This window comes from Amblyomma mixtum, chromosome 5 (genome assembly GCF_055824585.1).
Source record: "Amblyomma mixtum isolate Tamu chromosome 5, ASM5582458v1, whole genome shotgun sequence".
NCBI classification, from domain to species: Eukaryota; Metazoa; Arthropoda; class Arachnida; order Ixodida; family Ixodidae; genus Amblyomma; species Amblyomma mixtum.
In genome coordinates this window covers 125586866-125610746 of record NC_143016.1, presented here as the reverse complement: position 1 = coordinate 125610746, position 23881 = coordinate 125586866, and the positions used below count along the sequence as shown (strand labels likewise).

Here is a 23881-nt window from a genome sequence, read left to right as displayed (position 1 = left end):
GGCCCCAGGTAGCTGACCCCGAGTTAGGTTCTCCTGTCTCCGGCGGTCGGAGCCCGTTGCGTTTGGTGGGTGGTCGGGCATCCCGTGAGCGCGGCCGCACCATTGGGCAATCTCGATGCTCTCCCTGTCTTGGCCAGGCAGGCCAGAAATGGAGTCGAGATAAATGATGGATCAGATCAAACAACTCGCTGTCCCCATTCCCGCCCTAATTCCCATAACCCACTTCCTGACAACCATTCACCCCATCCGTTTTTTCCATCCTTTCCGCTACTTCCCAGGGGTGATCAGAGGAGTCTCCGGCCCGCTCCCCCGGCTGTGGGTCACTGCAGTAACTCCCCCACCCCCATTTTTTTTCCTTTTTGCCCACCTACGGGTGGTGAAATTATCATTGCCCACGGGCCTATTATTTTATCTTCAAATTGGTTTAAGCCTGTTGGCAGGGGCTTATTATTTTTATTATTTTTAGGATTCCCCGACCTAAAATATGTCCTTTTATAGCCTAATAAATGTTTTCACCACCACAGAGGTCGACTCCAGTCCCTTCTTTGAGAGAAGGAGATGGTTTTGAAAAGGAAAGGTGTGACTTGTGCTCTACTCTCTTCCTCGACGTTTTTGCGCTTTCCCTCAAAAAGTGGACTGAAGTCGACTTCTGGTTTGGTTTGGTTTGGTTTATGGGGGTTTAACGTCCCAAAGCAACTCAGGCTATGAGGGACGCCGTTATGAAGGGCTCCGGAAATTTGGACCACCTGGGGTTCTTTAACGTGCACTGACATCGCACAGCACACAGGCCTCTAGAATTTCGCCTTCATCGAAATTCAGCCGCCGCGGCTGGGATCGAACCCGCGTCTTTCGGGTCAGCAGCTAGCGCCGTAACCACTGAGCCACCGCGGCGGGGAGAAGTGAAGTCGACTTCTGTCGCATTCGTGTGAAAGCGTGTGGTGTCGACGAGTGTGGGCAGATATTCTCTTCCTGTACAAACTTGTTCGTGGGGATATTTTGTGCTATGGCCGGAGGCTTGTTAACGTTCCTATGGCGAACAAATATGTCCCACCAAATCGCTGTTTCGGGACTCGTGCCTTGCTCAATCGAGATTCTGCCACTGACAGATTATTCTTCATATAATATTTATTCCTACCGACTGGAGTGGAACTAATCTGACGCTGCGGTATATTAGCTAGCTTTTACATGTGCGCATGATCGCTGCCATTTTTTCTCGTTTTCTCTCTATTTTTCTTGCACCTTGAGCCGTGCTCTGGTCGGGTGCGCAGACTGCTACACCGCGCTTTTTTCTTTTGCTTTGTGCTTGTTTGTCACGCTTTTGGTTTGATCTGCTGACTTCGCTGACATAAAATCGTCTAACGGGTTCGAATCTCGGTTGTCATTTTTTTTCTTGCTGTGATAATGTTTCTACACTGTTTTATGTACGATGTCAGTGTCGCAAAAATCGGCGCTCATCAAATATGCTAACGCGGCGCGAACGGAAGTGCGCTCGCGCAGGCTGTAAAAATGTGCGAGAAGAATGGAGAAGCTTTCGATTAGAAATGGAGAGCGCCTAACCTTGCCCTCTCCCCTTCGCCCGGAAGCTGCGGCGTCCCGCGCACACCGGCGGGAGGACAAGCACTTCCACTGTTGATGCACGGCCACCTGAATTTGTGTCCAAATTAGATTAAAAAATTTAATTAAGCGTAATTAGTACTTAAAATCACCGAAAGGTCTATAATTTGGGTAAAAATTGCTCAAAAACGAGGAAAACTAGATGATAACGTCACATCAGACGAAAGGACGTCGAAGGAGTGTGATCCGCCGCCAAGCAACAACTGCCGACGATCTGCGCATGAGCAGCGTGACGTCATCGCTTTCTCTCGTCACACTCTTCTCTGTCGTGAAAGGAATTCAAGCACGGCAAATTCAAATCAGTGCAAGGAGTCACAAACGGCTTTCGCCTTCCCGCACTTAGATAAGTGCCTCCAAAGAATTTTTTTCTGCCGTTGCTTTCCGTATTATGTGGATTTGCGCCCTTTATTCAGTTTTTATTTTTTCCCTTCAAACAGTAATCTAAGTTGTTGCTCCTCGTGTATATTAGATACGCACCTTTCTCAGAGGTCAAACGCCAGCAGCTATGCACCGCACATAACGAGGAGGAGGATGAAGAACAGGAACGTTTGACGTGGTACGAGATATGCCGACACTCTTTCTGCAAAAACAACTGCCGTCGTGAAGACTATCGACGTTGCTATGAGCCATGAGTCCTCAGAGAAAGCGGCTGGCCTCTTCCGAGACCACTTAGACCAGGAGGTCGGCAGCACGAGAAGGATGTTCTCCGCCCCCGCCACAGGGGAAGAGTGAGCAAATTAACCTCTTCGAGTACTCTTACTTTGTAGTACGTAGTAGTAGTGGTGGTACTGAAGAGTAGCCGTAGTACTCTTAGTTTCAGCATGGGAACGACACGTTTGTTGACATGGAAGGAAAAAGGTGGGGAAGGGGGGGGGGGGGTCGTTAAAGGACAGCTGAAGAGGTTTTAGAGTCCACGACATTAAAGGGATCAAATGAGTGATACTCGCAGATAAAGCATCCGAATTCTTTTATGCTAACGTTTTAAATGGGGGCGTAATAGCCAACTAAAGCCACGACGGCTTCTCCGCAGCGCACTGCGCAGGGGGGGGGGCACGATGGCGTCATCCGCGGTTACATCATGGCGATTACGTTAGAATTCTAAATGCTAGCTAGCGCAAAGGAACATGTCACGTTCTACTTATAGAAGCTTCATATATTCTCCTCGTGGAACTCTGAAAAAACGTTCAGCTTTCCTTTAAAGGGACAAATGAGGATAAAATGAAATTCGCTAGATAAACCTTTTTCTGATTACAAAATTTGTACCCGCACAGAACACGAGGCTGCTGGAATTTAGAGAGAAAAAACTAAAAAAAAAAAGGCTCAGGTTCAAACCGGCTGAACATAGTTTATAGAGCGGAAGCTTAGCTTCCTCTGTCATTGTTCACGCCGCTGCTGCCGCTCCTTCTCCCGACGAGCCTCTCGTTCTTCTCGTTCCGTTTCCAAAGATTGCCGTTGGATGCCGCACGCGTCAGTGCAAAATGTCGACTTCTGGGTCTGAATAAAATATTAAGCGTCACAATTTCGCCTTTCTCACTGGTCGTTGCAGCATCAATATGAACCATCCACCGCAAATAAACAATAAAAACTACATGGTTAATCTACGTCGCGGTGCCCCTTTAAAGAACCCATGAAGGTGGTCGAAATTTCCGGAGCCCTTCACTACGGCGTTTCTCATAGCCTGAGTCACTTTGGGACGTTAAACCCCCATATACCAAACGAAACAATTGTTCATTCAGAGGTTTACGTCATCCAGGTACATGCTAAATTTTAGGCCTTCCTTGTCCCTGGTGGCCGCGGGGGAGGCCCCTCATCGCCACGTTTAAAAGGAAGGGGCAAAGCACCAAGCCCTGCGGCGTATCCTCACTTCCCAGGTGAACCGTGGGGAATTTTAGGTAGTGAAATTTTTGTTTTAGCGTCCTGTTTGACAGGAAATTCTTCATGTAATAATACATCCTCTAGCCGACTCTTAACTCCCGAAGCCCGGCAAGGATCGCCGCATGCTTAGCATTGTCTAAGGCTGACAAACCTATAAATACTATAATCTACTTAATTACTTTCGCGTCTTTGGATCTTCTATTTGTGATGTCATGTTGTGAGCGAAGCATCACATCTTGCGTGCAAAAGCCCGGCCGGAACCCGACCATCTCGTGCGGCCACATCATTCTGCTACATGAAGCGCGTCAGTCTGGCCTGAATCATGCGTTCCATAAGCTTTCCTATGCACAAAGTGAGGAAAATGGGTCTGAGATTTTCTGATTTGGGTGGTTTACCCGGTTTAGGGATTAGCACCGTTTGCAGTCTTCCATTGCTGAGGCAGACGACCTCTACTCCACACCTCCTGCATGTATTTGGTTCCTTAATAGACTCCTTAATATTTTGTTCGTAATCCCGTCAGGGGATCCGACCGCGGGGGCCGAGGTGCAGCAAGTTGACATGGTATGACGTCACAGGCACACCTTCACTCCACCGCTTGAAGGTCATTCATCGGAGCTACGTGACCTTGAGGTTTTGCATGGGAGGAGTCGAGCTGCCGCTCTAGAAATTCAGGACAGGTGTCAGCCCCACCGAGTGCTTCTGAGAGCACACTGCGCGGACGCTAGTTAGGTGAGGGTCATTTGTTGAACAGAGCAGAAAACGAAGGATTGCATGCCCGCAAATGAAGCTAGTCACTGCAGCGCTACCGTCATATAGTGCGCTTCTATCGCACTAGGACGACGGCAACAAAAAATAAGCACGAGAAATCGCAGGAAGCAAGCAACGTAATCACCAACGTCGCAAGTTTGAATCAAAGGCAGGGAGAAATATTCTATCTTCAACTCCTACGTTATCAGCGAAAGTGAAATTTGCCGTCCGTGAAACGTCAACTGAGTCACGAAAGGCCAAGCTATTGGATTCCGCTAAGAAAACATCATGTATAGTTGATTTCAGTGTAAAAAAGAAGCAAAACAGCGCTTCTTGATGATCGCGCTGAGCCTATTGCTGGCGGTATCCTGAGGATGCGCCGCCTTATCATCGTTTGTTTCGACTGAATGTTTAGTTATCTGGAAAGCCCTTCTGTGCAGTAAAAGGCCACCATCTCTCTTTACTAACTGCACGGTATGTGTTCTGTCTCTTGAACTCATCTGCGGGTAAGGCGTGCACATGTTTACTGCGTTGCGACAATAAATAGCTGATGGTATCAGGTCAACAAAACTTGTCTTGTGCATGTGTACTGGGAAGGCGGTGAGAGAAGTTTCATATGAGTCAATATCGAAGACACCTTTAATATCCAGTTGACAGACGACAGTGGGAACCACAACAAGCGGCCCACTGCTACACCCTGTGTGCGCTCGTCGTGTGCGTGCATGTCAGCTCTTGTTCATCCAGTGCCGCTCACAGTCAGCGTATTGATTGCATTTAATTGCCACTAGATATGTACTACGACGCATAGCTGACTGATTGTCTGTATGCTAACATTACGGCATCTCTCACAGCCCGCGTGCACTTGTGGGACGTTCAGCCCCGCGTCCTCTGTATAAGAAAGCAGCTGCGAAAAAGAGTCGCTGTGCAGCACAAGGTTAGCGGTTATTTTCTCCAATGAAGCGCCTGGCCCCATTTAGAAGCCCGCAGGTTACAGATCTGCATTTGAACCATGCAGTCGAACACAATTAGGGCATCTTTGAAACTCCAAATCCATGGAAAGGAAGCAGAACTCTCGCTTTCACTCTGCAAGAGTTTTGTTGATTCAGGGGTGCCGAAAATGCGCCACTGCTCAGTTCAAACGTACCAAGCAGTTTTTGACCACCGGCTTCATCTACTCAGCACATGTATATAAGTAGCGAAGAAAATGTAGGAAGCCCGATAGGGAAGAGCTGTATGTTTTGGCAGTGCCATGCTCTCAACAGAGACCAAATGAGCGCCTTTAACTGAGCGCCAAGTCCGATGTTAGCAGCCCACCACTTATTCGGCGTATATGTGCGGAGCAGTTGATTGATTGATTGATTGATTAATTGATTGATTGATTGATTCAATTTTATTTCTCGACATTCATACAAGGCATGCTTGTGAAAACATCTGGATCCCTAGCTAAAAGCTAGTTGGGATCCATGCAATGTTCGTGGGTTGAATCGTAATCGTAAAAATGCCTCCGCCAAAGCGTTTTACTGCCCTGGACAGCTTGTCCTTTTTCACGGGTCCAACGAGACGCAGACGGCCTAACCTTGAAACGTACGCTGTCGACAGAATGGAGTGTTTTAGCTTGGCGCCGTGCACCATGCACTATACCGTCACTAGTATATCGTGAAGAGTTAAGATGTCAAATCTCACGTACGCATAAGTGGTTGGAGGGAAGTTTTACCTTGTGGTCACCGCGCGTGCATGTGCGCAGCCAGCGCCCCACGGTGGCAGCGATGGTATAGTGGTGTTAGCGGGATGTGCTGAAGCGTTCGCGTGTGTGTTGAAGGGCGCAGCAACTCGGTGCCACCGAGCTGCATTTGAATTCGTTTCGCCGCGCGCGTGCAGGCAGTCGCACGTCTCCGCCTCGTCTGTGGATGAGCGGGGTGCTCAGACGGTGACCGAGGAGCCCTCGCCAACCAGCGAAGAGTACCTGACGGCTGAGATCGAGTGAGTGGGCGTCGCCCTTTTAATTGTGTTGCATTGATCATCATCGTCGTCGTCATCACCAAAGTGCACTGCAGGACAAATGTCTCGACATCCATTTAGCCCTCCAGTCGAGACCTCCAGTGACCTCTATAGTCTTCTTGCTCCAGGAAATTTCCTCGCAAGTCTTTACCACCGTTTCCCTACATCGACCCTGTCGCTTGGAGGGCCTTCCTATAATCGCTGTGATCACACTGGATATTATCACGCTTGCAGGAGTTTGGAGCCAAGGAGATAGTTTCTTATGCGCTGATAGTTGATATTGGACATCACGTTAACGAGGTCACGTCAGTGCTTGGATGAGCGCGGTTCAGGGCCGATTGAAACAGTACTGTGAAACGTTCTGTATGCATTGAATTTATTTCAATTCATTTCATTGTTACCTGCAATAGAGGGCAGGTTGCTTTCGTCACACGGACGGACGCCTGCAGCTTTCTCGCGAACATGGAAACTTGAAGAAACATGGAACTACTTGCCCTTTTTCGCCGAACTGCGAATCGTTTTGCTACGAGGTGTTTGCAGCGCTAGGAACTGCATGCCCATCTTGCAGCAGCGGCGGTCTCAGAAGAACAGGACAAAGGTCTGGTAAAACGTGAAAAAGTGTTTTTTTTTTTTTTTTTTTTTTTGCAGCGTTCACCACAATATTAAGGCCTTGCGGTTTGTAAGGTTATGAATGACACCGTGGTTTTATCCCAACGACATTACAGAGCACCATCTTGTACAGTGTTAAATTTGCCTCAACCGCAGCAATGACTATACCTTCGCCATGAGAGGGAAATAGCCCCGCCTATGGTCTCTCATTTTGATGATTCGTGTCGCTAGCATAAAAATGCCTCGTTATAATGTTCGCGTTCTGATTCAACCGACCGTCGCGAGAACACACGCGTTTTTAAGCCATTTCTCTAATTGACTGCAAGGTGCTGCGTCATGGTGTTGCTCTGAACGTAGTTCAAACATATATCTTGTTTTATTTTGCATAGTATAGTATATATGCTGAGCCCATACCGCGGAGGTTCAAGTAGCGTGTCTTAACAATTCCATTTCTCTTTAATGCCTGTTCGTTTGCTGCCTACGTAGCAAAATGAGGCAAGCCCACAAACCGATATATCTGCCCGGTCTGTGGTAGATCTCAAGTTTGCGACTGATTTCAGAATCGCGAGATGCTCGTTCATAACCTTGCACCGTCGGACACCAAGTAGTACTTTTTTTTCACGCGCCTCAGCATAAGATGTTGCCGGCATTCAGCCCCCCCTTCGGAAGCAATAAACACCGAATCCGTATCTCTTAATTAAGCTCCACTGCGGTCTCCTGAAGAGAGTGGTGCAAGGTAGCGTAGTAATAAACTACCTGTCAAGTTCTGTACACTTGCGGTGACAAACGTGTGCTTATGGCTTCCGAATGCCTGCCTCTGAGCCACTTACCTTTGGAGATGATGACCTTGCCATTCCAGCGGAACCCTTTCCATCTCCTCCAACTGCAATGAGCGTAAGGAGGGAAAGCAAGTGGTGCTGTTCAAACTGGTTTTCTTTATATTTTCCGCCCGAACAGGGATGCACCTTTTGCCACTATATAACGCTCCCTTCGTCACATCTTGTAAAGCCGCTTAGCGGGACCCATAGCATCTCGCTCAGTTGTGCACGTTTCTACCTAGCCCCGCTGCACTGCATGTGTCGGTGAAGACCATTAGGTGACTGCCCTCTGTCCCCTTGCCGCACGTCCGTCCGTCCGCATGCAGCCAGGGCCAGCTCGAGCCGACCTCCCCGCTCCAGTTGCCGTTCACCGTCGAGGAAGGTTCGGTGCCTCGGGCGGAAAGCGGCGAGGCGATCGGCGGCGGCGGCAGCGCCGTGCTGCCCTCGCTGCCCACCAGCTGGGACACCACCTGGGGCAGGGACACGTGCAGCCTGTGCAGGCCCTCGTGGTCCGTCTTCTGGCAGGTGCGTGCGTGTGTCTGCTCACGCAGTCGATGCGCATCTTCGGGCGAGTCGCAGAGATGGCGCTGACTGCATCGCAGGATTACGCACGATCATGCAGCAGTGCTTTCAAGTTGGAAGTCTGCGCCTGTGTTGTCGTCTGTGCTCCTCGTTCTCCTGTCCTGTCTCATTCGCACAGTACTAACGTTGTTTCTGCAATGAACGAACTAGCCCGCAAGAACGTTCTGCTTTCAAGCAGCTTGACGGTATACGCCAAGGCCAGATAAGGGCCCAATAGCAAGCTATGTAACGACCACTTCAGTGCTGTCTATAGTCGGCACAACTCAAGACTGAAACAGCAAATGCTCCTCAAAGGAGGCCCTGCAGTTAAAAGCGTTGACGACCGATTGTCATGACATCGCGGTTAATCCCCTTAGACCAGCTGCTATAGTCCGATACAACTCAAGAACGAAGCGGCTTTTCCCCGTCAGAGGATCCCCTTCCAGCCAATGGCGTCGGCCGATTCTCGTGAGTCTGCTAGCGTGACAACGTATGAAGTGGCGCATGAAAGGGGGTAGTCCCCTCCCTGCATTGCCACCTTAGCAGGGTCATGAGAATCAGCCGATGCCACTGGCTGGAAAGGGAGTCCTTTGACGGAGAAAGCCGCTTCGTTCTTGAGTTGTATTCCGACTATAGCATGGTATCACGGAGAGCGGCAGATGAAAGGGGATTAACCAAGGTTTAATCCAATTAACCCCGTCGGCATGAAAATCGGTCGACGGCATTTCTGGAGGGCCTCCTTTGAGGGGCCCTCCATAGCTTCGTTCTTTATTTTATTTATTTTTATTTATTTAGTAGTGCCGAGGATGTTGCAGGATTGGGGCATATTATACAAGGGGAGAAAGACGACAGTAAGACCATGTACACTTAACTAATTGTTATACAGTTCTAATTGGAACAGTGGAACAAAGGAAAACAAAACTACAGTCAGAGATCATTAGTCGCAAAAAAATTTGCAGGAGGGCAAAAGTAACAAATCGAGAACATTCTGCAGTCAGGGTACAGTTGATAGCTGGGAAAGAAAACTTTTCAGGGACGGGCACTTGACCACGTCATCAGGTAAGACATTCCATTCACGGACTGCTTGGGGGAAAAATGAATATTTAAAGGTGTTGCTGTGTGCCCGGTATTCGATTAAATGCTTGGAGTGCTGTGTTCTAGTGCTGCGGTGAGCTTAGCAAAAGATGCAACTCTCACTGTTTATTTTAAAGGCTCCAGACAAGAGAAGATAAATATATTTGAGGCGTGTATGCTTGGCACGACTACTAATAGTGCTGAGACCAGCCTGGGTAAGAAGTTCGGATGGTGACTCGTGGCGGCGATACTTGTTATAGATGAACCTAATTGCCTTGCGTTGTATGTTTTCTAATTTGGTAATTAAATTATTTGTGTGTGGGAACCAGCATATTATGCTGTATTCTAAAATTGGTCGCACGAGGGATGTATAAGCAAGCAATTTTGTGTCGGGTGAGGCGAAATTGATGGAGCAAAGAGCGGAAAATACTTTGGATGTTATGTATGCTATATGCTTGTCCCATTTTAAGTCGGAAGAAATGATTATGCCAAGTTACTTATATTTATCGACAAATTTTACTATGTTATCTCCAATTTTATACGGGAAAGTGAATTGTATTCGACTATAGCTATCGGTTGCTGAGAGCTATGTAGAAGTAGCGGTGTGTTTGAGTTTTGTGGGAATCCTGGTTTTCCGCCGTCGCCTTTGCGCGGCTGTGCCGGCCTCCCGCGTTGTTTCTCCTCTTTCCCTTGCTCCCGCCTCAGGCGGTGGAGAGGCGGCTGGGTGACTAATCACTGTCATTTAGCCACAGCTCCGCCCCGGCTCCCCAAGGGCCTTTGCCATTGGCGCCTTTTGGCGGGAATTCGGGGACCCGCTTTTGGCGGCCGCGCACCGCGCGACCGTCCGAGCGGGGCCCAGAGAGAGAGAGATCCCTCTGAGACAGCGTAAGGTGCGTACGCAACTGTTTTGTCCGTGCCGGCCTTTGCCGTTCGGACCAGTGCATACTCGAGCTCGCCCGCACGTGTCCTCTGACCTGCAGCGGCTCGAGCCTGTCCAGCGGGGTCCAGCGACCTCCGACAGGCGTACATTGCGTTGTTTGCCCACTCTCTCGCAACCGGCCCAACGGTCGACACGAGAGAGAGATCACAGCACTGCCGCGGGGACGTTCTCCTGCAGCGGCGTGCTAGCGGCGCGCATTACTCGAGTCGCTTCGTGCGCGCAGCGGAGCCTTGCTCCTCGCGCGCCCCGGGACGGGGTGACGATTGAGTGTGTGTGTATCTGCTGAAGGACGACGTGAATAAACGTCTCCTTTGTGAACTTGGAGGCCTATTTCTTTGCGGCGAATCGCTCTCCTCCCAGCGGAGGTTGAGTGCACCGCATCGGTGTCCCAGTGTGTGTGTGGTGACGGCTGATCGGGGCCCTTGGCTCGCGCGAAGCTCGAACCCGCGGTGGGTGGTGGCCTGTGTCCACGTAGAAACCCACAGTTTTCACTCTATATACTGGCCGCAGGTGTACGGGCTCTACCTGGTCCTGGTGGCCTCGCTGCTTCTGGCGCACTCGAAGCCCTGGACACAGTCAGAGCCCCATTCAGAGGCCTGCTCAACCGCCGGATGCACGGTATTGCATCTACAAGCGCACCGGCTCGTGCCAGCAAGAACAGTTTGCTATTCAGTCTTTTACTGAACTTTATAAATATTTCTGCTCTTCGTTTGTTCTCGTTAGTTTGTCACTATAACATTAAGCATAGACCAAGTTAGGTCTCTGAAAAGATGGAAGCCATACAAAGTTTCTCGAAGACATTTCGCACGGTTCGGGCGAACCGACAGACCTCGAATTAATAAGTCAGTAAGAAGGCCATTCAGTAAATGGCATTAGGGTATTATTAAATACCTAAACAAAGTATGAGCTCATCAATTTGAATATATTGCTTCCTCCTAGATAAACAGAAAGGTTTAAATTAAAAGCTGCTGAGTGCGCAGATTTGCTGTCGCAGCTACACAATCCCTAGAAATTTTGATAAAAACGTTGGATAAAAAGCTGCTTGCGTACATAAGATGTAAGGGCGCCCATAGGCTCAACAAGCAAAAGGGCAGGACAACAAAGACGGAAGTACACTGGACAAGCTGGTCCTTGTGGCTGGTACTTTTTGAGATACTAAGCCACAACGATACATCTTTCATGCCGGGCAATTATGTTGTGAAAAAAGCGCCCGTTAACACTCATGAACGCTATGGAACAGGTTTTGAAGGCCCTGAAGTGAAGAGCAAATGGATGGATGATGTATGAAGCTGTATTCATTGCCTTTGTTTGCCGGCAAGGGGACTGCTGAGCGCTGACGTGGCGGCGCTATAAACGTAGGCGGCTGCTTTCCCCGGCAACGAGAGACTGTGACAGGCACGCGTATGGCAAGAAGAGTATATGTGGAAGCTATACGCAGATAATGTCACTATGCGCTGCACCGCTTGTCTAAACAGTTGCTTCTGCCATTAAGGCTGCAATGCTTCCTCAAATCATGGCGCTTTGTATGCCCTCACGGTATATGACACGTACCTTCGATCCGCCAAAGAGCGCTAAGCGTCAGCCGTCGCAAATTTCAGCTCGAACGTACATTTTCATTCTCTATGAATGCACCGCTCGAGCAAAAATGCGTGGGTATTGAGCCCGAGACTCGGAGGTGGTACACTCGGGGGCAACTTTCTGTATATAGCTAACGCATGCGATGGTTTCGAGATATACTTGGGGGCAGCTTTCCTTTGCTTCATTCTATCAATCGATCGATGCAATTTATTTACCAGAAAAATCTGGCTGGTCACCCTGGGCTACAAGCTATGCACACAGCTTTACAAAGGACCGGAGGACCATTACGTGCAACAGAAGGGAACGTAAGAAAAACAAGTTGCTACTTTAACGCAACATGAAAGGTACACCAATCAACGTAAGAGATACAAATTACAATCGCATTACAGTAAAGAAAAAGCGAAAGAAACAACTTTAAAAACAAATTTACAGTACCAGTATTACACTATAACACGTACAAAAATTAAGACATTCAGCAGTGTGGCACGAAATATAAGAACAACACATAAGGCAAATATAAAAATGCAAGTTACAATGGTGCATATAGATTAGCAGTTTAAATTTACATATGCCCAAAATGAGCCATCAACACCTTGAAACTAAAATCGGCTGTGTGCTTATATTTGTTTAATACATATGGTAGATTATGAGCCAATGAGCGTAGTTTATATTTCTGAGATGCGGTATTTCCCATACATCAGTGCTCTGAGTTAACATTTGTACTCCTGTAGCCCAAAGAACTGAGATTTTCTAGAAAGTTTTAGCACCAGATGTAGAAAAATACATAACCTGTAGTAATCAAAATTGGTCTCCACAATGTTGAATAGAAGAAAGCTTCTGTAGGCCGTACGTCAAAGCGGCGTACCCTCTTCGGGCACGAAAAAAAAAAAAAAACGAGGACGAACTTGGCCTTGCGCTGAAATGGTGGATTTCGCGCGCGTGCTAAACGCAATGAAACTACCCAGGAGCTAGAACGCGTCCTGGAGTCCCTGTCCAACGCGTCGGTGGACCCGTGCGACGACTTCTACGGACACGTGTGCGGCGGCCTCCACGCAGCCGCAGGAGCGGAAGGAGTGGGGCGGCGGCGGCCGCTAGGCTTCCGTGCGCTGCAGCGGCGATCGCTGAACGAGCTGCTCGCCCGCAGCCTGGCCACAGCCGACCCGGACAGCTTTCCTGGGGACGTCAGGCCGCTCATCTACGCCTACAAGGTGGGCGCCGTGTCTGCAGGCGACGACGCAGTATAGACGGAACAAATCCCGGCTGCTCTATCTGGTCATTGTATGGAGGAGTACGAAAGCGTGTGCCGAATACCTAGCCGACACGTTCTCGCAACGTTATGTTGTTGCTGAGAAATTTTGTATAGCTGTATTCCATACCATAAAAGCTTAATCACATGATGAACCGTTCGCCCGCGGAGCAGGCGTCACGTCACGTTCCATTTCCGCTTCGTGAGGCTCGCGTCCGGCCGTTACCGCCGGAACCCTTGCGTAATTAATCTTTGCTATTTTTCGTTACCCTGAAAAATCGTGCGGACCTGGCAGTCAAGCAACCTGGTCTGTGGCATAAGTTCTTGCGAGGTGCGCGCGTGACAAGCGCTTGACAGTCATCGAAATTTTTACAGTGGCTATAGCGCTATACAGTACAGTATATTCTGTACCACTTTATTGCACTGTCTATGACTTTGCACTGTAGACTTGCGTCTTGCCACGATACATTTCCTGCACGCCGTGCGTCGATCCCACACGCGCGTCCTGCAACGGTTTAAAGGGCCACTGACCAGGGTCCAGACATTTTTGAAAAACAAGCCCACTGCATAGATGAAGCATCGAAGATAACATCTGCAAAATACAAGAGCCATGCGCGCCCCGAAAAGCTGCAAAAATTCAAATCAAAGCCCGCTCGTTCTTTCCTTTAACAAAAACGTCCCCGCCCCACTACTCTGAACCCCCTTGACGTCATGGGGGTTACTTTCGCTAAAGGCACTCCATTGGTGCATCGTTCTGACTGACGGGAGAAGGTTGGGCGTAGCCTTGGCGTCGCGTCGTCTGCACAACGCTTTCCGCGGCGCCTTCTGTTTTGGCACATGCCCACAAACCCGCATGAAGAACAACAAAAAAAAACTGCGGAGGGAGCGTACGGTGACAGCCTTGAACCGTAGCCATAAAAAGTAAAAAATTGTAAAAAAAACTGAGTGAGTTGGTTCAAAAAATGAAAAGGTGGCTCGCTAACTGGGGATGACAAACAGATGTATGAAAGGATGCGCTCGCTAACAAGTTTAGGTGGCCGAGCCGATCGCGCCTCTCGATCGTATAGTGTGCGGAGAAAATGCAACGGCGCTGTTTCGTCGTTGGATGCGCACGCAGCGACTGGAGTCGAACCACGATCCGGCACAGATTTCCAGGAGATTATGAGTTGAGTTGTGTCTGGCTCAAACGCATCGGCCTTTCTGACACAACGGTAAAGAATGTGGTGGTTTCCGGAAGACACTTCGCGCCGGACGACTATGTCCACGACCCAAGCAACTGGGGAGAGGAAGGACAGAGAAAAAAAAAAAACGCGACGAAACACCGCGAGCAGACCCAAAGAGAAAAATAGAGAGGGCTTTGGGAGACCCGCCGCTCTACCCCCCCCCCCCCCCCCCCCCTCAAATTGACCGGGTAGCAAGCAAAAACCAAGAAAAGAATTCTATTAAAGGTGGGGCCATGACGTAGACTTGTGACGCACTCCACGAGACAACACGCCTCCGGCTAACATCGGAGGAGGAAGGGGGATTTTGCCTTGCGGAGCCTACTCGATGAGGCGCGGGAGAGAAAAATCTCGAGGAGGGAGCGGAAGGAGAGGAGGTTCGCTCCAAAAGAGGTAGAGAGTGTTTTCGACCAGAGGGTGGTCAGGGGCCCTTTAAAGGGACCCTGAAATGATTTCGATGAGTATATTCTATTGCAACAGATCTGTACAGGTGCTCTTTGTGGATATTCGAGTCAAATTTGAAAGCTCTGCGTGCGCCCTACAATATATAAATAATTTTTAAAAATCGCTGCTCGCAGTAGCTCGCACCCGATTATGGCGACACACCTCACCGCGCGTCCCTTACCCGGATGACGTCAGTGGTAGTGGCAGAAGCGCCAGCCTTGAAGTTCTCCCCGTCTGCCCCACTAACGTCATTGGAGTAGGGGACACGCGGAGAGGTGTGTCGCCCTAATCGGTTGCGAGCTACTGTGAGCGGCGATTTTATAAAATTATTTCTAAATTATAGGGTTCACGCAGAGTTTTCAAATTTGACACGAATACCCACAAAGACCGCCTCTACACATCTGTTTCACTAGAATATGCCCATCGAAATCATTTCAGGGTTCCTTTAACTGAGCGCCGCTGAATGTGCGAAGAAGTGTACGCGTAATGGAACTGGCGGTCGCTCTCCGGGTGCAGTACTGCCTGCTGGTTATGAAGGACCACCTGGTAGACGCTGTCGAAGTGCACGCCCTTCTGGCCCGCCACAACCTGACCGTGGAGCTCTTCCGGTCGGCCGAGCGGGCCACCGTCATCGAACACCTGGCGCAGCTGGCCGAATACGGGGACCTGGTGCCTGCGCTCAGGGTTCGCCACGCTGCTGCTCCACACGACGCCGCTTCCAGGTGCACTCAAACGCCGCGCAATCCCGGTCTCCTCAGTGACCATGACGGGGGCCAACAGTGTCAGAAATTTTTGGCGTAGCACTTCGCGCTGCTTTTGTCGTCTCCGGGCGGGACGCGCAGTCGTAAGACACCGCCAAATGGTTAGAAACGTCTCTCGAACGCTGCACGTAAGCGGGAGGCCAGAGCCCGCCGGTATGCTGAAGCGCAGCACCATTCAGAATTGGATTTCCTAACCAGTACAGCGAATCCTATATGAATGCAGCATGAATTAATTGGGTGAAAACGGTTCAGGAAGCTAGTAAAGGCACAATTAAAACACTCTATATATGCTTTGGCGAGCACTGCATAAACGAAGGCGCCACTAAAGCTTTTCAAATATTTGCTTGTAATACTTGATAATATCTGTTAACGGAGCCTAGATCGGAATAATGGGATAACGTCAGAATGCACCTGTTAGCGCATGTATAGACTGGCTCCAGAGCAATATTCTTAGCGCTTGGGAATGCAAATATGATTGATCTCACAACGTGAATTTTTCGCGGGACTAGTCTCCCGTGAAGCGTAGCCCGTTCACGAAAATTATACCCGGAGCTCAATGATTATATGGAGTCATTTCTCCAACTCTGTTGTCGGATACAACTTCAGAACACGACGGCTTAGGACCCCAATCCGGCCAATGGCGTCCGCTGATTCTCATGACCCTGCTAGTGTGACAAAGCAGGAGTGGTAGACGAAAGGGGGAGAGTCCCCTGCCTCTACGGTCGGGGATCGAACATTCTTCTCATTGTGGCTGCATTGTCACGCTAGCAGGGTCATGAGAATCGCCCGACGCCATTGGCTGGAAGGGGATCCTTTTACGGTGAAAAGCCGCTGCGTTCTTAAGTTGTATCCGCCTTTAGTCCTTTTCGGTCGCTGCTGTTTACCAGTGAAAGAAACAATGTGGGCTGCTTGCACGGGCACAATGCGCAAGTGTTTTATCGGTCCCATAAAGAACAGGCCTGCAGCAGTCATCAGTGTTGCCACTTTCTGCACGTGACGCGAAATTTTTGTGATCATTTCTGTAACCGCAAGTGACAGATTAAACAAGACAAAACGAATCGAAGTGCATGTTTAGCTGTCCTGCCTCGGCAGTTTTCGGCTGCACACAAAACCAGCTTCGCCACATCTTCCGAAAGTGCGTTTGTGAACTGAGTCCGCTCTTTTATACCCATTCTCGTGTACCACTCACGGAGGTCGTCGGGGTATTCAAAATAATGAAGAAAAGCACAGTTTCGCTTTTGCTGATGTAAACATCTTAAAGGCGATCACTGCGATTGATGGGGACGGGTATGTGATCTAGCAGTGCGACTCCGATTGTGCAAGACCGATTTCTGTTGACGAACTGAATTCACTCACACCAGTCACAATTAAAAGTTTCGACTTGACAATTTATTTGCGTGTTTCCAATCAGTTCAAATCAGATGTCCAGTAGCCATCAATTTTCCTCTTCAATGGTCGTTCTGAGCTTTTCTTTGTTACACCCAGGCCTAAACCGGCAACGACTTCAGCTTTTGCTCGTAATGAAAATTGGTTTTGAAGAAATGGAAGGCGAAGTGCATGTTTAACTTCTTGGTCGACACCTCAAGCGCGGCGTGAGTAAAGGCAGGAAGGTGGGAGGGAAATATAGGTAAAACGGGGTTTAGTCATAGGAGATGCTCGGTTGGGAAGCATGGCGCCGATGCACAGAAAAAGAGGTGCCGTAGTGGAGGGCTCCGGAATAATTTCGGCCGCCTGGGGATCTTCAACGTGAACTGACATCGCCCAGCACACTGGCGCCTCTTGTGTTTCGCTTCCATCGAAATGCCGCCGCCGCGGTTGGGTTCGAAACTGGGTACTCCGAGTAGTCAAGTGCCGTAACCACTGAGCCACGGCGGCGGGTAAGCGAAAATGACCGTACTAATGCTACTACATTGAAGCTGCATCCTTCTCTCCACTTTCCTAACCTCCGCTCTCCCCTCCTCACTATGTTACCCTCCACTACGGCGCCATTCTCCCTTCCGTCCTTCATTCCCTCCTTCATCCCTACCGAGAAGTGAGATGGTCACTGCATGCGCTTTTTTCGTTTTCATTCTTTTTTCACTCTCTTGCATCGAGACTTCGCGCCAACTACGCGGAGTTTGCCAACAATGAACTTACTAATGCTAGCGCATAAAAATTAAGCCTGATCTCTGCGTCTGGGCTCCTTATCTCCATCTTCTACGAAAAGGAACCCAGTCCTGGATCCGTAGTGCAAGTGAGAAGGGAATCGCGTAACGTCTCACATACAACTGGAAGCTTTGCGGGTCGCTGGGTGAGATGTGTGGCAATGTGCCGACCCCTTGTGGCCATCCCGCAGAAGTAGAGCCGCGTCTATCGGCCGGTTCTTGCGGGCTCGGGATAAAGGCGCCCCACGGCCGCTGACGATGACACTGTATACGGCAAACACGCAAGCTGAGCGGCACAATCTTCAGAGGTGAACGTGATTTGATTTGATTTTATGAGGTTTGACGTCCAGAGCGACTCAGGCTTTGAGGGATGCCGTATGTGGACTACTGATAATGTTGACTACCTGGGGTTCTTTAACGCGCACTGACATCGCACAGTACACGGGCCTCTATAGCATTTCGCCTCCATCGAAATGCGCAGCCGGGATCGAACGCGCATCTTTCGAGTCAGCATCCAAGCACCATAACCACTGAGCCGCCGCGGCGGCCGATGTGGACGTGAAATCTTTAAGATATGGCTTGCACCGACGTCATATATCCACCGCCATGTTGATGGACCCAGAAGCGTGGTGAAATTCCGCGCGTTTCTAATGCGCTTGTCACCCCCTCCTTCCAAGTGCACTGTGGAAGCTATGCGTTGTCCACCACTGTGACGCCCGTGACGTCACTCGCAAGCCATCTATATCATCCTTTTCCTTTCTGTCCGCTCTGTAAAGCTATTGTGCACTGAGTGAGTCGCAGTTGTCACTGCCCCCAGTGCTGTCTACTTCTAAAGTAGTTGGGATGCAGACGCGCGCCTTGCTTCCGTTGTATACTGCAGCAACACGAGCGACGATGGCGAGGAATGCTGGCTTCGGCCGGGCTCCCCTTCCCGCCTAGCCTCCCTCGAGCCAGCCATCCGAACGGGCCAGCTGTCAGCCCTCCTGTCCAAGGTACGTTTGGCAGGAAGAACTAGCAGGAACAGCACCCGCTCGCGGTGTCTCGGTGCCTCCGCTCAAGGCGGGTCCACGTTGGCCTCGTTACATGTGACCAAGTACGGTTCTTGGAAGGTTACAGAGCTCAGATGCAAACGCCGTAGCAATAACCTGAAAACCCGTCGGCGACAGCAGTGCTAAAGCTCTCTAAGGCCCTCATCTCGATCGCCACCCGCAGGCCTCGTGAAAAGCTTGCTGATGTCGATGGCCATGATGCGCCGATGTCAGTCTCCCGTTGCGGTGGTCGCAGGCGCTGCACCTGACCATCACCGCTGGAGACCTGGAGCTGGCCGCAAAGCTCCGCGGGAACCGCAGCGCTGACGAGCACGATGCTGCTGCAGTGGAGGTCGTGGATGTGCCCAGCCTCCTTTTGGACAGCCCCTTGTGGGCCGCCGCCCTCGGTGCCAGCATGCGCTTCGTCGAGGAGAAACGCAACACCTGCAGGGTGCGCGTGCTGCTGCCAGCCGGTTTCGTTTTCGTGAGCACCTGTAGCTTGAATTGCCTATGAGGTGCCCTAGCGCGGGCCTCTCGTCTTGTTCTACTCGATGTGTCGAAGGTGCCGTAGCATCCCCCTTTTTTTAAAATGTGCTGGCCCTAGGGTACCCACTCGCCGATTTCGCCGATGTTTGTCCGGTCCCTCTGCGACCTTGAACAGCTGTGGCACCCACCTATGTGGCAAACACGCCACCTAGGTCACGTGACCTTGTGACAATACCACAACCTTCCGATCGGACTGTGACGAAACTGCCCACAGTGACAGGTAGCAGTCCAATTAATGATTGGTCGCGAGAGGTTGCTCCTAAAGAGCAACCTATCTGGGTCAAGCCTCACCGTTGTCAGCAGACTCAGCACCCGCCATCGCAGGGCAGTTGCGCATCGCTTTGTTGAACCGTTCTGAAGTGCAGTCTAAAATGTGAGGGTTATTTTATCAATATGTCTCTTCCAATTGAAAGAAATTGTTAGACAAAGCAATGCAGTCACCAATGCAGACCAAATATGTAGCCCATAACCTCCGCAAGTCGCGTGCGGTGTGTTGCTAAGTGCGGCCATTTACAAACTTCTGGTTGTGCGCAAGTTCATAGTTTAGTTTTAAGGGTGTACATCATCAACCGCGGAACTCGTGGAACGTTCTACCTGACGCAATATGCATTTTTAGCGCGAAAGCATCATACTTCACTAGCGAAGCTGAAAAACCTGAGGTATGAGCGAAGCCTCGACCTTTGACCTTAAACGAAACGCCAGCGGCGGATGCCTTGCGCAGCTACTTCGTCCACGCGTGGAACCGGCACCCCCCCCCCCCCCCCCCCCCCCCCCCCCCGCCTTTCCATGCGCGTAGGTGCCGATAGCGGCTGACGATAAGATCTTGCATGCAGTTGCCTTTGAGGAGGTGTTGCCTCAAGTGCTTTCGCACGGCCTAATCGGTTTAACTGCGTTAAAACGCTACCCTTTTTTTCTAGCGCTCATGAAGGGCAAGGGACGAGACGGGTGAGAAAGATGTCCTTCTTCATGAGGGTTACGAAAAGTGCATTTCGAGACCGGTCATCAACTAGCCCAGTTGCATGCAGTTGACGTCTACCTGAGTGGGACATGGGCAAAGCCAGTCGAGCTGTAAAACTCGCGCGAACGGTTGAGAATATTAATGAAAGAGCAAGTATGTGAGACAGAACACACCTAAAGATCCTGATGTGATGATGAAAAGCCTTTATTTAATAAAAGAGGTGAGGCTCTCTTAAAGAGCCCCGCAATGGGTGGAGTCCCTATTCCGGGACCCCATTGGTCGAAGCCGCCAGCTTAGCACTCTTGACCAAAGCCTTTTGGGCGGTCCTGAAGGTCCGAGCAGCCAAGCAGGGCCGCCTCCCATTCCTCTCTGGTAGGGTTGGGGTGGGGGGAGAGAGTTGAGTTGCGCTGGCAAGCCCAAACCATGTGGTAGGTGTCAGCCACCTCGCCACAGTGTTTGCACCTGCCAGTGAACGCAGGATCGAAGTGTTTTAATACTGCCGGGCACAGCATTGTATTAGTGAATAGTCTAAGTAGAACGCGTTCGTTTGCTTTCCCCAGTCCCTTTGCAGGGGCTGGGTACACGCGGTGCCTATCCTTACAATAAGATGTTATATCTTTGAACGAGAGTAAAGAGCCACCTTCAGGTTTCAGGTGCTCAGGAGCCAATGGGAACGCCCGGTGAATGAGTGCTCGGGCCGCCGCGTCTGCAGCTTCGTTTCCTGCTAGGCCCTGATGGCCCGGAGTCCAAACTATGCAGCGGGGAGTAGGATCGGTGTCTCGGCTGCAGTTCCTTAGTATTCGTTCAGCTAGTGGAGTTATCCAGCCAGCACTTTCAACTATATCAAAGATTTTCTCACCCATTGAGCAGCATTAATCAAAATCCAAGAGGCAGAATACGGTCCGTATCAAATGGGTACGCGGGGGACACCACAAGGCGCGGTGCTATCCCCACTACTCTTTAATTTGGCGATGCTCCATCTCCCGGACCAGTTGCAGGGTATTGAAGGCATACGGCATGCGCTGTATGCCGATGATATCACGATCTGGGCCACAGAGGGAAACTTAGGGCGCATGGAGGAATGCCTGCAAACAGCCGCTCACGTAGTGGATCGCTACGCAGGGCACTGTGGTCTCCAATGCGCACCCAGCAAATCTGAATTTGTACACCTTAGGGCATCACCTAAGGACAATACCAAAATACATCTCTCCTTAACAAGTGGCCCCATACATGAGGCCAAAGAAATTCGAATACTCGGACTCTTCATCCATAACCAAAGAAGAGTAGACACAACATTGCACAAGCTCCGCAAAATTGGAGACCAGGTGGGCCGTATGGTCCGTCGCGTCTCCAATAAGAGAGGGGGTTTGCGAAGCAGGGATGCAGTTCGCCTGGCCCATGCTTTCGTAATCAGCCGAATTCTCTATTCGGTCCCTTATCTACACTTGCGGAAGCACGACGAAGACAAAGTTGAGGTAATACTCCGTAAAATGATGAAGAGGGCACTTGACCTTCCTGTCTCCACCTCCAATGCGAGACTTCTTGCATTGGGAGTGGTGAACACCTTTCAGGAGCTCAAGGAAGCCCATCTCACAAATCAATACACGAGGCTAGCCCAAACGAAGTCGGGCCGGGACTTGCTAGCCCGGCTTCACATCCAACACGATTTCCACATTCAGGAGCGGGTCCGAGTGCCCGAACTCTGGAGACGCGCCGTCAGAGTTCGACCCCTCCCCACTAAGATGGATAAGGAAGACCATAGTGGTCGTCGCCAGGCTAGGGCGGAAGCCTTAGCGCGCCACTATGGCAACAAGCCTGATGTTCCATGATCCGTAAACGGCCTCCTTGTCCTGCCCGCCACATGCTGCTGGAAATAAAAAAAGAACGACGGAGTACCGTCAGAAAACAAAGAACACGTGTTACCAACAGAGACCATGAGCCAGGCGCCTCAAAGACGTTAGCCCACTGGGTTTCAGCGCAGCTCCCTCATCAATGTGCTTCCTCACCAGTCATGTTTTCCTTCCCCTTCGCTATGCGCAGGTGGCCGATGCAGACGTGGTGGCGGCCGAGCTGCATTCCTTGGAGACGGCCCCGCTGCAGGCACTGCGGCTGCACCTGCTGCTTTGCAGCACAGCCAACATGCTACGCAGTGAACTGCGCAAGCTGGACCCGACCTTCTGGCCCGGGGGCGCCTGCGTCGACGACCTGCACCACGCGTACCCGATGCGGGAGTGGAACCGCCTCCTCTGGCTCGTGGTGCAGCCCTGGAACAAGGACCTCCAGGTTGGGCGGCGCCCCGCGCACGGAGGCTCACACACTGTACACACTGTACACACCGATGTATGAGCATTACAACGATGTCGTTGTACAACAGGTTTTCTCTGGAGGTCGGCCTTGAATGGGAGCTCTGAAGAGTGGCCGGTGATGGGGATGGCGCTGTTATTGCTACGTAGCTCTCGCTTAAGACGCGGCCTAGTTACGCTTTACCGGCTGAGGATAGCATATTGTGCGTTCTGCACTGATCCTGTACCTCCGTTGCTAGGATTAGGGTGGCGATGGAGTACGCAGACTCAAACGCAAAGAAACAGCACTGTCAGCGGAAGCGTTTTGCAGGGTCTCTTTGATATTGCAGCGGATATTCACAGAAGACGATGAGAAGGAAGTGCCTGACTGGTGTGCGCGCGCTATTGTTCGGTGCCTCCTGTGTTGTTCGCTCTGCGCTCCGGTCGCCCTTGCTTGTGACTAGCCTTTCGGGCAACGTAACATCTTTGGTGGAGCGTGCCGGGTATCGTTCCCAGTACCACGGAGCTCCGAAGCGGTCGTCAAACCGGTGCTACTACCATCATGGCCCCACCCAGCGAGTCGCCGACCACTTCTGCTGCTCCTTTCGTGGTCATGGCTTCGTCCCGTGACCCCGGTACATTTTCGGGAAACGACGGCACCGATGTCGACGACTGGTTAAGCCTCTACGAAAGAGTAAGCGCATATAACCGGTGGGATCAAACGTTAATGCTTGCTAACGTAATTTTCTATCTGAATGGAACGGCGAGGGTGTGGTTTGAAACCAACGAAGAAGAACTTACCAGTTGGGATATATTCAAAGAGAAATTGCGAGCACTCTTCGGAAGACCTGACGATAGGCAGATCACTGCGAAAAAACAGCTTGCTTCTCGTGCGCAGTCGTCGACGGAAAGTTACGTGGCCTATATACAGGACGTATTGGCACTTTGCCACAAAGTCGATGCCACCATGAGCGAGTCCGACAAGGTGGGCCACGTGCTGAAAGGCATTGCTGACGATGCCTTTCATCTGCTCGTTTGCAAAGACTGCACAACTGTTGACAGCATTATCAAGGAGTGCCGTCGCTTCGAACAAGTCAAAAGCCGTCGCATTTCTCAGCAGTTTTCCCGACTTCCAAACACAGCCGCTACATCTTCTTGCCAGGACCAACGACTTCAAACTCAGGTGCCCTCAGAGTTTCCTCCTGTCACCGACACTGTGACAAGAAATGTTCGCCGTGAATTCGAAGCCCTAGCCCCTGTGGTAACATCATCGACCACACCTAATGACACACTGCCTTCCGTGTCGCTTATTCAGGCTGTCGTGCGGCAAGAACTCGCCCATCTCAACCTCCCTCCGGCTTTGTGCGCAATCGGAAACTCGTCCCCACAGCCACCACCTCCAGTCCCTTTCCATCCCACCTATTATTCACCACGGCGT

At 50.7% G+C, this 23881-nt stretch overlaps 1 protein-coding gene across 1 annotated transcript in view; it reads left to right on the top strand.

Moving 5' to 3' along the window:
* The first annotated feature begins 12778 nt into the window (after positions 1-12778).
* Positions 12779-23881, top strand: part of LOC149343622 (uncharacterized) — a 29212-nt gene continuing 18109 nt past the window's right edge. Inside the window, exons 1-5 of the mRNA XM_089545978.1 lie at positions 12779-13022; positions 15241-15446; positions 18510-18621; positions 18914-19108; positions 22202-22444. Coding sequence (XP_089402104.1) covers positions 15256-15446; positions 18510-18621; positions 18914-19108; positions 22202-22444 — 741 coding nt within the window. The 5' untranslated portion in view covers positions 12779-13022; positions 15241-15255. The remainder of the gene's footprint in view (positions 13023-15240; positions 15447-18509; positions 18622-18913; positions 19109-22201; positions 22445-23881) is intronic.